The 14687-nt window shown below is 39.2% G+C and overlaps 1 protein-coding gene across 4 annotated transcripts in view; it reads right to left on the reverse strand.

Annotated features, from left to right (window-relative positions):
• Positions 1 to 14687, reverse strand: part of LOC309844883 (hyaluronidase-4-like) — an 81496-nt gene that overhangs the window by 15649 nt on the left and 51160 nt on the right. The window contains exons 1-4 of one of the 4 annotated variants that reach the window (XM_082692231.1): positions 8736 to 8900; positions 7082 to 8033; positions 3582 to 3671; positions 709 to 1039 (exon numbers count right to left, since the gene is read on the reverse strand). In XM_082692231.1, coding sequence (XP_082548357.1) covers positions 709 to 1039; positions 3582 to 3671; positions 7082 to 8002 — 1342 coding nt within the window. In that variant the 5' untranslated portion in view covers positions 8003 to 8033; positions 8736 to 8900. Of the gene's footprint in view, positions 1 to 499; positions 1040 to 3581; positions 3672 to 7081; positions 8034 to 8735; positions 8901 to 14687 lie in introns of those variants that run through there. The other 3 variants (XM_082692228.1, XM_082692229.1, XM_082692230.1) reach the window with 3 other exon arrangements.

Consider the following 14687-nt stretch of genomic DNA (forward strand, 5'->3'; position numbering starts at 1 on the left):
AAAATAAATACCTTTGCTGAGACTAAGAGTCTGTTACAAAGTTAATGAATGACCTGGTTCTCCACGCCCCCTCCTCTCCCTCCTGCATGAGCCATTCTGGCCGCCTTGATGTCCTGAAACACTTCAGGTCTGCTCCCACTTAAAGGTTTTTGCCTTGGCTCTTCCTTATTCCCCATTCCAAGAATGTGGGTGTAACTGGGCTGTGCTTCCGCCTTCAGGTCATTGCATTAGTGGGCTTATTTGTCTACCTTTATGCAATCTCCTGTTCTCCGCCACACCCCCTGGTCCCTTCACCCTCCTTTATTATTTTCCACAGCCCTTATCTTCATTTGCTATATATGTATTTATTTATCATTTACTTATTATTGTTCAGTTTCTCACAAGAATTTAAGCTCCACAAGGGCAGGGACTTCTGGGTGTTCACTTCCTCATCCCCAGCGCCTAGCGCGAAGGAGGCGTCCCATAAAATAATCACTCTGGCAAGGACTAGAGCCAATGATCACTTTGGAAAAATGTTTTACTTTAAAGCCAATAACTATTTCAGAAGTAGCTTAAGTGAAAGGGGTGGGGGGAACCCAGCATTTTCTACTCTTCAGTATTTCAAAGAAAAATTGACCTTGAAAGAGGAGGTGAGAGAATCCCACAGAATTGTAGATAAGGTCACGCTGAGAAAAACTGATAAATTAAAGTTAGTCATGAGAGCCTTACTATTCCCTCTCAAGAGATCTGAAGAGTGTTGCTGGCAAGATTCTCCGTGCCAGCCAGGATAGCAGTGACACATGAATCCATTCTTCATGGCCTTTATTGTCTTCAGTTTCCTGGTTGGAGAAATGATGAATCTGAAACTCTTACTTAGGATGTATTTCTTAGTGCTGCTTCCAGGCATGTGCAGATAGGAGGAGGATTCAGGGACTTTTCGGATACATCTTCCATTATTGTGACACAGACTTTGACTGCAGAATTTAGCCGCTGATGTCACGTTAACAGCGTAATGGCCCAATGACCCTTGGATAGACTTTTGCACAGATAAGCAGGTCTCCTGTAGGAAAAGTAGAGATCTGTTTAGTTCCCTTTTCAAAATGTGATTCTGTTATTATACAGGTGGTATTAATACCTGAAGATTTGCATTTGGTAAAGCTGAGGAGGAAGATCTATGTTTTTAATTAGGAATTCACATAAAGAGATATTTGTAGTAGCATCTTAAAAAGATCAGCATTAATGTGGTATGGTTATTTTATAAAGTCAACTTTCATTGTGAAACATCCTCAACATCCATATTAAATATACACTAATATTACAGGTCAGATAAATTTCTGCCTTGACCCATATAGGAGGAACCATGGGAAAATCCTAGGAGATTCATTAATAACATACACTGAATTCTCCGTTAGCACTTCAGTGATTTTGATCAATATTAACACCGGTCCATAATTAAACTCCAATTAAATTGAAGAGGTGGGGTGTTTTCTCAGTGAGAAGAGGCATCAATGCTGTGAATCCATCTAGTAAGGACGGAGAGGGTTCAAATGGAAAGTTACAAGACAGAATAAACTCCTAATGACAGGCAGTTTAACAAGGTGTCACTTCGGATGGTAACAAGGGCTGAAAATCTCATGTGTCATGTTTTGGTCCAGGGACATCCGTCTAAGCTAGCCTCATGCTATATTTAGGAACAGATGCTATTTTTCGTCAGGACCAGACTCCTTATCTGAGAGGAGGTTCTAGAACCAATGGAATAAAATAAAAACAAGCAAACCATTAAACAAGAAAGAGAGAGATTGGGGGAAGACTATAATCAAAGAGAGCATAGAACCCAGGTAAGTACAATCAAGTTCAACTTGGGCATCTCCCATTCTGCCCTCTTTCTTGACATACGTTCTTCACTTAGCTTCCAGGACATCACCCCCTCCTGGGTTTTTTCTGCCTCGTTGGATGTTCCTTCATAGTGTCCTTTGCTAGATTCTGCTCATCTTTCCTACCTCTGAACATTGGAGAACTTCACGCTTAATTCTTAGACCTCTTCTCTTCTCCAGCTGTAGTCTCTGGATACACTCACCCCATCTCCTTGCTCTAAATAGAACTCCCAAATGTGTACTTCCCAGACTTTGCCTGGGTGACATCTCCACCTGCAAGTCTCACAAGCATTTCCAACCTAACACACTCCAGTGCAAGCTCCTTATCCTCTTGCCAGCCTACAGCTCTGGCAGCCGTCCCCACCTGAGCATTTGACAGTTTCCTCTTACCAAGGCCTCAGGAGCAAAGCCTTGGGGATATGCTTGAGTTGCAGGCTGTGTGGGAGTGTCTCTAACCAAATATCAGTGACCCCTCATGCAAAAAAAGAGCCAGTTCCTATGTGGCGGTTGTGTGGGAAGAACTTCAAAAACCAAAAATAATTATAAATGTCCCAAATAAATAAAAATTACATTGCCCACTTAGTCTCCTCCCAACCCAGTTTCCCCCATGGTTCCTTAAAGCAAATGAACAAAGAAATTGCCCCACGATCCTCTTCCCCATACCTAAGACTTAAGCAAGGGGTGTGGGAACAAAGGGCAGGAAATGTTTACTGGAATAATAGCCAACACGTACATTTCACATCCCGCATCCCAGGCACTGTTTTAAGCGCTTTATGCATGTTATGATGCAGTTCGCATAAGAGCCCAGTGAGAAGATACTATTATTTTCCCCATTTTACAGATAGAGGAATTGTAGAGTCAATGAGCTGCTCAAGGTCACATGGTTAGTAGGTGACAAAAAGCACGCAGTGGACCCCAGACAACCCAACTCTGGCCTCCTGCTCTTAACAGCTCTTCCGTGCCACACTGAATGAGAAAGAGATGGCCCTTTTTATGTATAAGGAGACTGGATGTTTTAATACCTGGAAATGAGACTATCTGTTCATACCTGCAAGTGAAGAAAAGCTGCAGTTCAGAATTTTCATTTAGGCAGTGTGACCCGCGACCAATAGAACATGTTCAAATTCAGTTGTGAAAAATAATAGTTATTTTGTGGGGGCACTACTACGATCAAGAGCAGATTGTTAATAAAACCTTATATACATATATTTTTTTCCTCCCACGAGCATTTCTATCTTTGTTGATCAGGCAATAAAGAGCCATTTTTAGAAAACCCATCCCCCTTAATGTGGATGAAATAATACTTGTTTTTAAAATTTACTATTCTTTTTCTTTGTCACATATACATTATATCATTGCATCTACTGAAATCCCTGCAGAATAGGTTTTTTCGGTACCTTTTTCTTTTTCTTTTTTTTTTTTTTTTTTTTTAGATGGAGAAACTGAGACTCAGAGAGGTTAATTAACTAGCCTAAGATTACACTTCCAGAATATGAAAATTGAATTCTCCCTTAGGGCTGTCTGATTGGAAAACCTGTGCTCTTTCCAGGCTACACTAGCCACAGTGGCGGGTACAGAGTAGGTGCTCAAACAATGTTAGTCCCTGTACTGTTTGAGCTTCATTAAAGTCATGGGAACAGATAACCATTTGTCCCTGATATGGAAAAGTAAAACAGAAAGCAGTATCAGGAATATATTCAAGATGCTGACAGAGAAATCACTGCTTACCTTCGAATCAGAGTATTCGTATCCTCCCCACAATATTATCCCTGCCGCCCCCAACGCGGCGCTCTCGCCAATTGTATGTACTAAATCTTCCTAGAAAAGAGAAGTATCACAAGTAGTTTCTGCCAAACTCAATTTAGTCATTGACATTTCAGTGATAAGACTCAACCCATCAATTGTGGTAAAAACAGATACACACACACACACACACTGATAATGTTATCTGTGTTTCTCAAACAAAATACTGTAGAGCAGAATTAGGAAAGGTAATTCTGCCTTGGATGCTTAGCTTTTGTTTGATAAATATTATGATGTTCCAGGCATATTCTAGACACTGAGAGTATAAAAATGAAATAGATTGCAGTTCCTGTCCTCAAGGGAGCTCTTGATGGTTGAGACAAACATATAAACAAGTAATTATAATTTGCTGGAACTCTTAACTTTGAAGTTATACTACCTGTAACCACTGAACAATAATCATCATCATCATAATAAAAAGAACAAAGCTTGCTGTGATTAAAAAAAAACAAATTAATAAATAAAAAGCTTTAAAAAAAGTGATTATAGTATAACAAATTTGGTTCCATATTGTCCCACTAGACATATAGATCAGAGGTACTGCTTAATTCTACATGGAAGAGTCTGGGAAATCTTCCTTCAGAAAGCTTCAGGAGGTGAGATTTTACATGTGTCTTTGGAAATGAGTGCGAATTCATAAGCCCGATTAGAGAGGGCGGAATTCCGAGTACAGTAGGAAGAATAAGGGCAGAGGTTCCTACGTAGAAGAAAACCAATCCCCCCAGAGAACTGCCAGGAGCTCTTGTGGTAAAACAGTGGACTGGGGAAGAAGTGACGGCATCTGAATCTTTGTATATAGGGAGGTTCCGAATGCAGAGAATCTTTTATGCTATTTTAAAGTATTCAGACTAAAGTACAAAAGAAGTTTTTAGTCCTGGAAAACCCCCAATTTGCAACTTGGATAGATGTTTTTGGCTGTCACATAAAACATGTATTGGAGGAGGAGGTCAGGCTGGTAGGGAGGGACACCAGTTGGGAGGTGATGCATGCTGCTGAATGAGAAATGATGAGGGTGTCAACGAAGGCAGTGTCAGTCCTTGTAAGACAGAGGAAGAGTGACTTGGAAACGAAGATGGGTATCTCTTGGATAATGGAAAGAGCGGGGAGGGTACAAGTGACACAAGCTGGGCGACTAAGTAGATTATAATTTACCAAGACAAGAAACTGTGAAGGTTATGTTCATGATTATAGAGCAAGAACAAAGATGCAGGGCATAAGGGGATGGAACCGAGATGGAACAGAGAAATGAAGCAATTTTCATTCTTTCCTTCCTTCCAAGGTGTGGAGAACCAAATATCCAGTGCAAAGACACAGTGTTCAATACTAGGATGAGAAAATGGCTGTGCCACGGCACAGTGTCCCTGCATTATGGGAAGCCTCCAGTAACACTAGTGCTTCCGTTCCACAATTTGCGTAGGTAACGTAACAAGAAAGGAAATTTTCCTTCTATTTTACTAGCCAGTATCATAATCCTTAAATGTAAATCAAGTCTTTCACTTAAATTGGGAAACTTCTGAAAGAAAATATCAAACAGAGTTGGTATTTTAAATTATTTCTTTGTAAAGTTATGGTATTTAGACAATAGGTAAAAAAGATCCATATCATTCATTGATTGGTGAAGGCCAGTAGGATGTATTAAAATGCTTCACTATAATAATACTCAGATTAATTCTGTAGTTTTTGGTAAGTAGAGTATGTGGTCTATTGATTTCTGAAGTAGAGCTCAGAGGTGTTATGTAGCCCATTATTTATGTCAGAAGTCTAATAACACAAAAAATAGGAAAGTTATGATTAAGACTTTCATTAAAATGTGACTCATCTCATTCTCTCATTTTCTTTCAAGACAAAGTATCTAGCTATATGGACTATTATTAGTTTCTACCACTATAATTATTATTAATAATAATGATGTTATTAATATTAATATTATTGATTAATATTAATTATTGATTAATATTGTTAATATTGATAATTATTAATATTACTGTTGTTATTATTATTACAACACATTATAGGCACTCAGTAAATAATTGTGGACTGAATAAATGTAACCAAGTCTTTTTCCCAAAAGAATCTGAGAAAGTGACATGATTTGAGAGATCTGTTGAGGAATGATTTATGAGAAGACTTTGGTAGGTATAACTGATGTATTCAAATACCTGGAGACCTGACTTCTGAAAGAAGGATTTGATTTATTCTAGGTTGCACCAGAAGATTGAATTAAAATTAATGGTATGAAGTTATCCAGGGGCAGAGTAGACTCAACATACTCAAGAACTTTCTGGGAATTAACACTGTCCGCAAGTGTCAGTGTTTCTTCTGGACTAGGGAGAGTGCCACGGAAAAGTGCTGAAGCAGAGCCAGATAAGTAAGAATCCATGTTTGGGTGAGAAGTGGATTAGACACCTCTGAGATCCTCCAGCTTTTTGTCAAGATGTTATGATTCTTTTCCTCCTAAACTTATTGAATGAGCATCCCATTAATGAGTAATCCTTAATGATACAATGTCAAGTCTACTCAACAGCATTTTTGTTAGTAGATGTTTATTCTGAAAAGTTTGAGGAAGAATTGACACTGCTTTTAAATGTCCTCATCTCAAACATAAGCAGTCTAATAAAGTGACTGGTGTAGTCTTTCCAGTGGCCCTGTGTCTGTGTTGGGTAGTGGAGTAACAGCACTGTGGGCTCACAGGTATGGATGGGGATTTAAGGGTTTTCTTAGCTAGCTATCCATCCAACCATTGAAGCCCTCTAATAATGTCCTATCTAAATGACAGTCTAGCTAAATCTTGAATACTTGCACATGTCGGCAAACTCATTATCTTCCAAACAAGCTCCTTCCCACCTCTTTGTGGCTCCTACTTTGTGTTAAGTCAAAGGACGGTATCCATCTACATAAACTGTTTTTAAAGTATTGACACTAGCCACTAGATCACATTGTAGACTCTTCAATATAAAATCCATGGAATTTATGGTATTTTTCAATGAACTTAGTAAAAACACAATGATGCAGTATAACAAAAACTGTAACTGCTTAATAATTTGTTCTGTATGTTTTAGATTTGAAAAATTGCTATTACTCTTCCCTATTAAAAAGCGGATTCTGAAATTTCTCCAAGGTTAAAATTAATCTGTTGCATCATTTAACTCAAGCTTCATCTGTTGTATCATTTAACTCAAGGGGTTTCAGGAAGCCCCTAAAAATGCTAAGCTGATAAGAATCATCATCTTAAAACCAAGTAAACATCTAGTTGTCAGTGATACTGTTTCAGAATTGACTTAACATTTGAGAAAATATATACCTTTAATAATAAAATAGTATTCTATTATTAAGGGAAAATAATTACACTAAAACATTTTTTTCACAGATTTTGTATAGTCATTGTACTAAATTTCCATTTTTAGATGAGTGTACTTTTTCCTTACCTGTGACAATTCTTCAATACTATGCAAATAAAATGGTCTGGAAAAAATAAAAACTGGCAAAAGGTAGTCATGTCTAGCCATTTCAGCAATCCTCATGGCTTCCCTAACTCGATAATGAACAAATTTCAAAGCATTTAAACTTGACTTCAATATTTTATCCAGATATATTGAAGTATAAAGTGCTGTGCTTTTTTCCCATAGCCACTGGAGTTGGTCATTGCGGAAAATTTCATCATTGGGGCATTTACCTGTGTACGTCTGTGGGTTTATTTTATAATCATAATTGTAGCAGTCTGGGTAGAGATAAAAGCCCCATAAACACTTTGGTCTCATTTCTAAAGCCAGTGTGAGAGTAGTGTGCATAAAACTCCTTCCAGCACTTTCAAATTCCTGTTGGGCAACTGTATTCACTTTCATTTCTGACCAGTCAGGGTGGTGGTTTCTGGTGAAGGCTAAGGAGTAGTTTTTATATATTAGTCTATGACCCCAATTTCTATCCCATTCGGGTTTCCAGCTTTCCCAGTCAATGACAACAAGACCTTCTGATCTCCACCAAGAGACAACACGTGCAATGTCATCAGCTGTCTTCTTGAGGTGTTTAGAAAGACTCATATTCTGTGGTATCCCTCCATTAAAGGGTTTTCCATCTTGAGAGAAATAAGGATAATACCCTAATTCATTTGGATAAAATATGGCAATTGTTGATCCCCTCTGAGTCTCTAAGGGATTTGATATAATATTAAATAACTGAAGATTCAAATCCACATTGAAGAAATGTTGACACTGCATTGTTGGGGCAGCCCAGAAGATGTTGAAAGGTCGATTCTTCATCACTGGAGGCAGTGCTGGTTTGAGGACTGAATGAGTGAACTTGATCAAGGGCAGTAGCACTCCTAACCATGCCATCCATGGGTTACACATGGCTTATGGTTTCCACCGTCACAGCAGTCTCCTTAAAAATAAGAAGAGGGGCAAAAAATTAGACACGATGGAGTCAAATGTCCTTTTCGTTTCATACTGCACCGAGAATAGCAAATGAAGTAAACTCAGTGCTGTTCAAGCAGTTCTTTAAATAGTAGACCAGTTGGGGGGGGGTTAGATTTATGGGGTTTATTGATATCTCGGCTAATTTATAATCTCATTTGAACAAAGAAAGAAAAATGAGGCTTTCAAAAAAAAAAAAAAAACCACTGGAAATGTGAAAACAAAACCCTATGAATAAGAACTAAAGTTTTCACACAAATTCTCATCTATGCCAAGTCTACCTGCAAGATGTTCTGGTTTTAATTTCCAATTATTCTGACTGCATTGATCTAAACCGTGCTGTACAGACAAAACTTTGGTTTTAAGGGAAACTAGGAAAAAAAGGAACACAAATGGATTGCCATATCTCCTTCTTGATGATTGGAAAAGTGACCGAGAACATGGCCTGTTGAAAATTAACAAACAATGGCATGTTAACTTTTAACCGAAATAAAAAAAAAAAAAATAACAAGTAATACCAGCAGTAGGCAATACTTTGCTCGCTATTTCAGATGCGCTGTCCTCAAAGGTTTGCTTGTCCTCTTGTTTATCTGTTTTGTTTATTTGTAAAGGACAGCAATCACCCTTGGAATTAGCACAGGTTAAAATAGGAAACAGGCATGGCGTTTACCTGCTGTTTATTATGGATTTGGTCCTGTCTTCTCTCACGTACATAAATAAGCCTAAAAACCTGCTAGTATTTTAACTAAATGGTTTTCTCATCAAGAAATTAGACTGTATTTTCACCACTTAAATTCCAAATGAAACTTGGCTCTTTAAATCCTTTCTAAATCGTCAGTTGACCAAAAACTGCCAAAGAATCTTCCAGAATACCAGGACTGCCTGCAAATGATACATTCCAGTTAGTGACTCTCACTCAGGAAGCAGTCGAGTTGAAGTTATATATCAAAAGTATTTTGTCATGTACATATTTTTTTATATAAAGAAATCAGAGATTTTTCTCTCATGTAACTAAGCTCAGGATCTTTTTGTGTAGTTTTTGCTACACATTAAATGCAAGAAATGATACAAACCAAAATCATTTGTTAATTCTGGCAAAATAACACCCTAAGTTTATAAAGACCTCGGCATTCTCTTGGTCCCCAGTATGCATTTTACAATTACGTTGTATTACAGAAAGAAAATTATGTGTCACTAAACACTATGGATTTTTAAATAAAATTAATTCTTTCCCCATAATGCTTACTGAGATTTTATTCCATGTTCTAGCCATTGGTATTACTCAGAATATAAAACTAGATCTAAGTTTTCTGGTGTATAACCTGTATCCATACCTGTTTACATATGTATACATTTTGGGTTTTGCTCGACAAATCTGTAGGAGTGCTGATGACACGGACTCGTCTTTGGCTCTCCCTCTTGTTCATGCCCACTGAGCGACCTCCATGGAGGCTGGTGTTCCAGGCCCCATGGAAGTTAATGTAAGTCCTGGCTAGAATGTGGGAAGACTTGTTTTGATCTCCCCTAAAGTGGTGCACAGAAGGCCCCACTTTAGGTAACTCGTAGAGAGCCTGTGATGCCCAGGTGGTGCCACTTTAGAAAACTGCCCTTTGACGTCACCTGCATGCCCCTGGCTGTGGGTTAAGGTCTGGGCTTGGCAGAGACTAGCTGTATAGCTGCCTGGATCACTTCTATGATCTGGGGGATTTTCTTGATTACAGATTTTAAGTTATGGAGGACGTAACGGACAAGTTTGCCAGGTCGGAGAGTGATGTGAATTTCTCTGGATGAGAAGGTACAGAGCAGAATATACAAGTGATAAAAGCAACCTGGGAGTTTGGGTTTTATGCATTAAAGGCATAATGGAAGGAGGTCTGTGGGCTTTTAAAGGGAGGTAAATAATCCGTTGCAATGACAACCTACTTGGCATTGGCGGCTTAGATATTTGCAGTGAGAGGTATGAGGGGGACAGAGCCCCTTTTCAGTTCTGCCAAGACCCGTGTCAAAGGTGAGAACGATGTGGTTTTACCGTGCTTTTGTTACACATTTTCTTCAGTTGAAATGTGAACTTGCTAAGATGGTTCTAAATACAAGGGTGTGTGTGTGTGTGTACATATATTAGAGTCCAAATTCATGTATGATTGGGGATTTTATTCTTTCCGCTCAAAGATAGCAAATCTTGTTATGTCTCCCAAAGAGATGTATTTTTTTACATGTGATAAAATGACCAATCACTAAATTTATTATGATAATGCTGTATTAACTTGGGATTCACTAAAAAAAACTCTTTGAAGTTTACAACATTAAGCCAACAAAGGTTTAGGGGCACCTGGTTAGCTCTGTTAGAAGAGCATGTGACTCTTAATCTCTGGGTCATGAGTTTGAGCCCCAGGTTAGATGCAGAGATTACTTCAAATAAATAACTTTTAAAAAACACACAAAGCTATACTATAACTATACTATAGAGCCTCTAACAATGTGTTGAGGGGTATTCCAGGCAAAGATGAAATTTTCTCTCAAGCTGGAGGTCTTGTTTGCATGAACTATGAAAGGCATTCAGAGTAGGGTTTTGTTTTGTTTTGTTTTGTTTTTACCTACAGATTATTTTATTATTCTTTTATTTTCTCTCAGAATCTAAAAAAAAGTTTTCTAAAAAGAAAATAAGAGTGAGTAAAGCAGATTTGATTCAACGCAGTATTTTGTTCAAATTTAGCCATATTTGCAATTTCTAATGAAATGGTAAACTGGATCAAATTCAAATTATGCAAATTCCTAACTTTTTTTCAACAATTTTCTTTATTTATTTGAAAGAGAGAGAGATCACAAGTAGGCAGAGAGGCAGGCAGAGAGAGAGAGAAAAAGAGAGAGAGGAGGAGGAAGCAGGCTCCATGCTGAGCAGAGAACCTGATGGGGGGCTCAGTGCCAGGACCCTGAGATCATGACCCTAGCCCAAGGCAGAGGCTTAACCCACTAAACCACCTAGGTGCCCGCAAATTATGCAAATTTCTGTACCAAAAAAAAGGGAAGCAAAAAAAATTTCCTGAAAAGCTTATGGGGTTTACAATTTCTCCAGAAATACATAAGAACTTGCTTTTTTTAACCCAGTCTGACAATTTCTGCCTTTTAACTGGTGTATTTGGTCCATTTGCACATAATGTAATTATCAGTATAGTTAATTTAAGTCTCTAATATTGCTACTTATTTTCATTTTATATCTTCTCTTTTTTGTTAATCCCTTATGCCTTTCTTGCCTTCTTTTTGGGTTATTTGAATTTTTTGTGTGTGGGGGTCCATTTTATCTACTGGCTTCTTAGCTATATCTCTCTTTATTATGTTGCTAATGTTTGTTCTACAGCTAACAATAGGATTACTTAACTCATCAGTTTCCATTTCCTGTCAGTATTGTCCATAGTCACAGTTTACCTTTTATATCTGACAGTTTCTATTTTCCATTTTTCAGTTCTCACTTTCCACTTGGCATCTTACACCCCACACCTCACAAATGTAATAACCTTACAGCAGTATAATTCCATTGACTCACTCCCCTGCTTTTACAGACCTAATAAGTGGAAAGGAAAAAAATAAAAACACCATTATTGCTTATATAGAAAACTCAAAAAGGTCTACAAAGAATTGGAAAAAATGGCAGTTTAACATGTAGCTTGATATAAGATGAATATAGAAGTCGGATGTATCTCTATTCACCAGCAGATAACAGCTTGAAAACGTAATTAAAGAGAAGATTTGAAACGTGCAGGATTTAGAGATAGATTATCGGAGACCCAAATAAATGGACTTGTGATTTCTCTACCCTTGCTGTTTACTACATAGCAATGCATCTACTGCCTCATGCTGTCTCCACCTTCCCAAAACAACCTGGGGAAGAGAGGCCAGAGATTAAGAAGGACTGGTCTCTAAGTACCTGGGTGGCTCAGTTGAGTAATTAAGCGTTTGCCTTTGGCTCAGGGTCATGATCTCCCCATCCTGGGATGGAGCCTGGAGTTGGGCTGCCTGCTCCTTAGGGAGTTGTGTCTGCCTCTCACCCTGCCCCCCTCTCCTGCCTGTGCTTTTCTCTCTCTCTCTCTCAAATAAATAAATAAATAAATTTTAAAAAGGGGTGGGGGAACTTGTCTCTGAGCTCCTAGTTAAGAAAGCCCACCCTCCCGTCTGGACGTGATAATAGATTACATGCGTAATGTATGCTTAAGGCAAAAAATTTTAAAGGGCTGGTAAAAGTTCACGAACATAAAGAGATCAATTATGTCTCAGGTATGGCCAAATAGCTTAGTGAGTTCTGGCTGCAATAACAAAGTATCACAGACTGGGTGGTTTATAAACAGAGATTTCTTTCTCACACTTCTGGAGGCTGGAAGTCTCAGATCGGGATGCTAGCTCGGTCAGGTTGCAGCGAGGTCCCGTTCCAAGGCTGTGGAATGCCAGTTTCTCATTTTATCCTCACATGACAAAGAAGGCAAGAAAACTCTCTGGAGTCCCTTTGGTAAGGGCACTAATCCCTTTCATGAGAGCTCATGAACCCATGAATTAGCAGGTCCCACCAACTAATACCATCACGTTAAGGATTAGGATTTCAATACGTGAATTTTAGGGAGACACAAGCATTTGGTTCATTGTACCAAGGTTTATAGAGCTCCTAACCCTTGGATTAGGTGCATTTTAACAGTTTACCATGTTCACAACACTGTGCTTGCTGTTAAAGGTAGATTCAAAGTGTCTTATGCCCAAGAAGCTCAGGCTAATGTGTGGGGGCTTGTATGTACATACATGTGTGTGTAGAATGGGAAAAGGGGAGGCCATGGAAAGATACATCCCAATTAAAACACCAGGCAGAGGAACACCTGGGTGACACAGTCAGTTAAGACGCTGCCTTCAACTCAGGTCATGATCCCAGGGAACTGGGATTGAGCCCCACATCTGGGTCCCTGCTCAGTGGAGAGCCTACTTCTCCCTCTCCCTCTGCCTGCCTCTCTGCCTACTTGTGCTCTCTCTTTATCTCTCTGTCAAATAGATAAATAAAATATTTTAAAAATAAGATTAAAAAGCCAGGAGGAAAGACACAAGTGCTAACTAAAAAAAAAAAAAAAAAAAAAAGCTGCTTTATTATAAAATTAATGATTATACTGAATATGGAAAAATATTTTTAAAAATTCAGATTTATTATATTCTCATTACCCTCAAAGTAATATTTTTCTGTGCCCTTTTACAGAGATTTCTGTAAAGACAAATCCAGGTTTGTGTGGGCAGAGACTCTGTTCCACCAGAGTGTGGTATCAGGCAGTCCAGGCACCTAGGCTGTCTGTGAATTCCTGGTGGAGCAGATGCTTAATATCAGAGATAGGGAGGCTGGAGCAGAAGTCCAGACACGTTTTCCGATCTTTATGAAGCCCAGGACTTCATAAAGAAGTGGAAGAAAACATGACTCTCCCCTGCAGGTAGGCTTCTTTTTTTTTTTTTTTTTTTTTTTGAAGATTTTATTTATTTATTTGACAGACAGAGATCAGAAGTAGGCAGAGAGAGGGAGAGGAAGAAGCAGGCCCCCCGCCGAGCAGAGAGCCCGATGTGGGGCTCAATGTGGGGCTCAATCCCAGGAACTGAGCCGAAGACAGAGGCTTGAACCCACTGAGCCACCAAGGCGCCCTTGCAGATAGGCTTCTAATTTGTAAATTCAGTAAGATGAATTCAGGATCCCTGAAAGAGATGGCTGGAGGAGGAGTTCTGGAGAAGAATACAAGGGGCTACAGTAGTCTTTCTTCTTTCTCTCTCTCTTTCTCTCTCTCTTCCACCTTTCCTCCTTCTTTCTTTCTGTAAGCACCAGCCCAATGTGGGTTTTGAACTCAAGACCCGAGGAACAGAAATCTCATGTTCTTCTGACTAAACGAGCTCTGCACCCCAGAAGGTGTAATAGTCTTGAGGGGTGGAGAGATTGAGCTCCAGTATCCAAAGATTGACCAGAACAGGAACAAGGACTGTGTGATGGTCAAGATGGGCTTAACCATCTCCTTTCCTCAGGAGCCTGCATGCTCTGGATCCGAGAGCTGTGAGGTAGAAGAAAGTGAGGTGGGAGAGCAAGGTTCTTGTCTCATGGAGTTGAAGAATGAATCTCGTGGACAAAGGAGAGTGAATAAGGCAATAGAGTTTTATTAAGCAAGAGTATAAAAAAGGCTCTCAGGACTGAGAGGGGTCTGGACAGAGTTGCCAACATGGGCCTCCACTGGCAGTCTTTTATTTAGAATTGACCAGGGAGCTTTTGGTCTTATCATTCTTGTTGTCTTGCCTTGAGTAAGGAGGCCTTACTTGATGAGGACACCAATCTTGATGTCTTGCCTTGAGTAAGGACTAGCAATGGTATCTTTAATGACTTACTTCTTTTTAGGGTCTGGTTATTCTTTGTTGGTCACAGGTGACTGTCCTAAAAAAGACACACACACCCCAACCTGGGGCAGGGTGGTCTGGTGTATTCTCCTATATCTAATTTCCTTATACCTCCATAATTTGGGGATTTCTGTGAGCCTGATCCCGTAAACCCCTAAGCTATCTTTCCCTACCTAGCCACCCGCCCCCCACCAGTCCCTTACTCAAAAGTATTACTTTCTACTGCTGTAGG

Source organism: Mustela nivalis (genome assembly GCF_964662115.1).
Source record: "Mustela nivalis genome assembly, chromosome: 12".
In the NCBI taxonomy this organism is placed as follows: Eukaryota; Metazoa; Chordata; class Mammalia; order Carnivora; family Mustelidae; genus Mustela; species Mustela nivalis.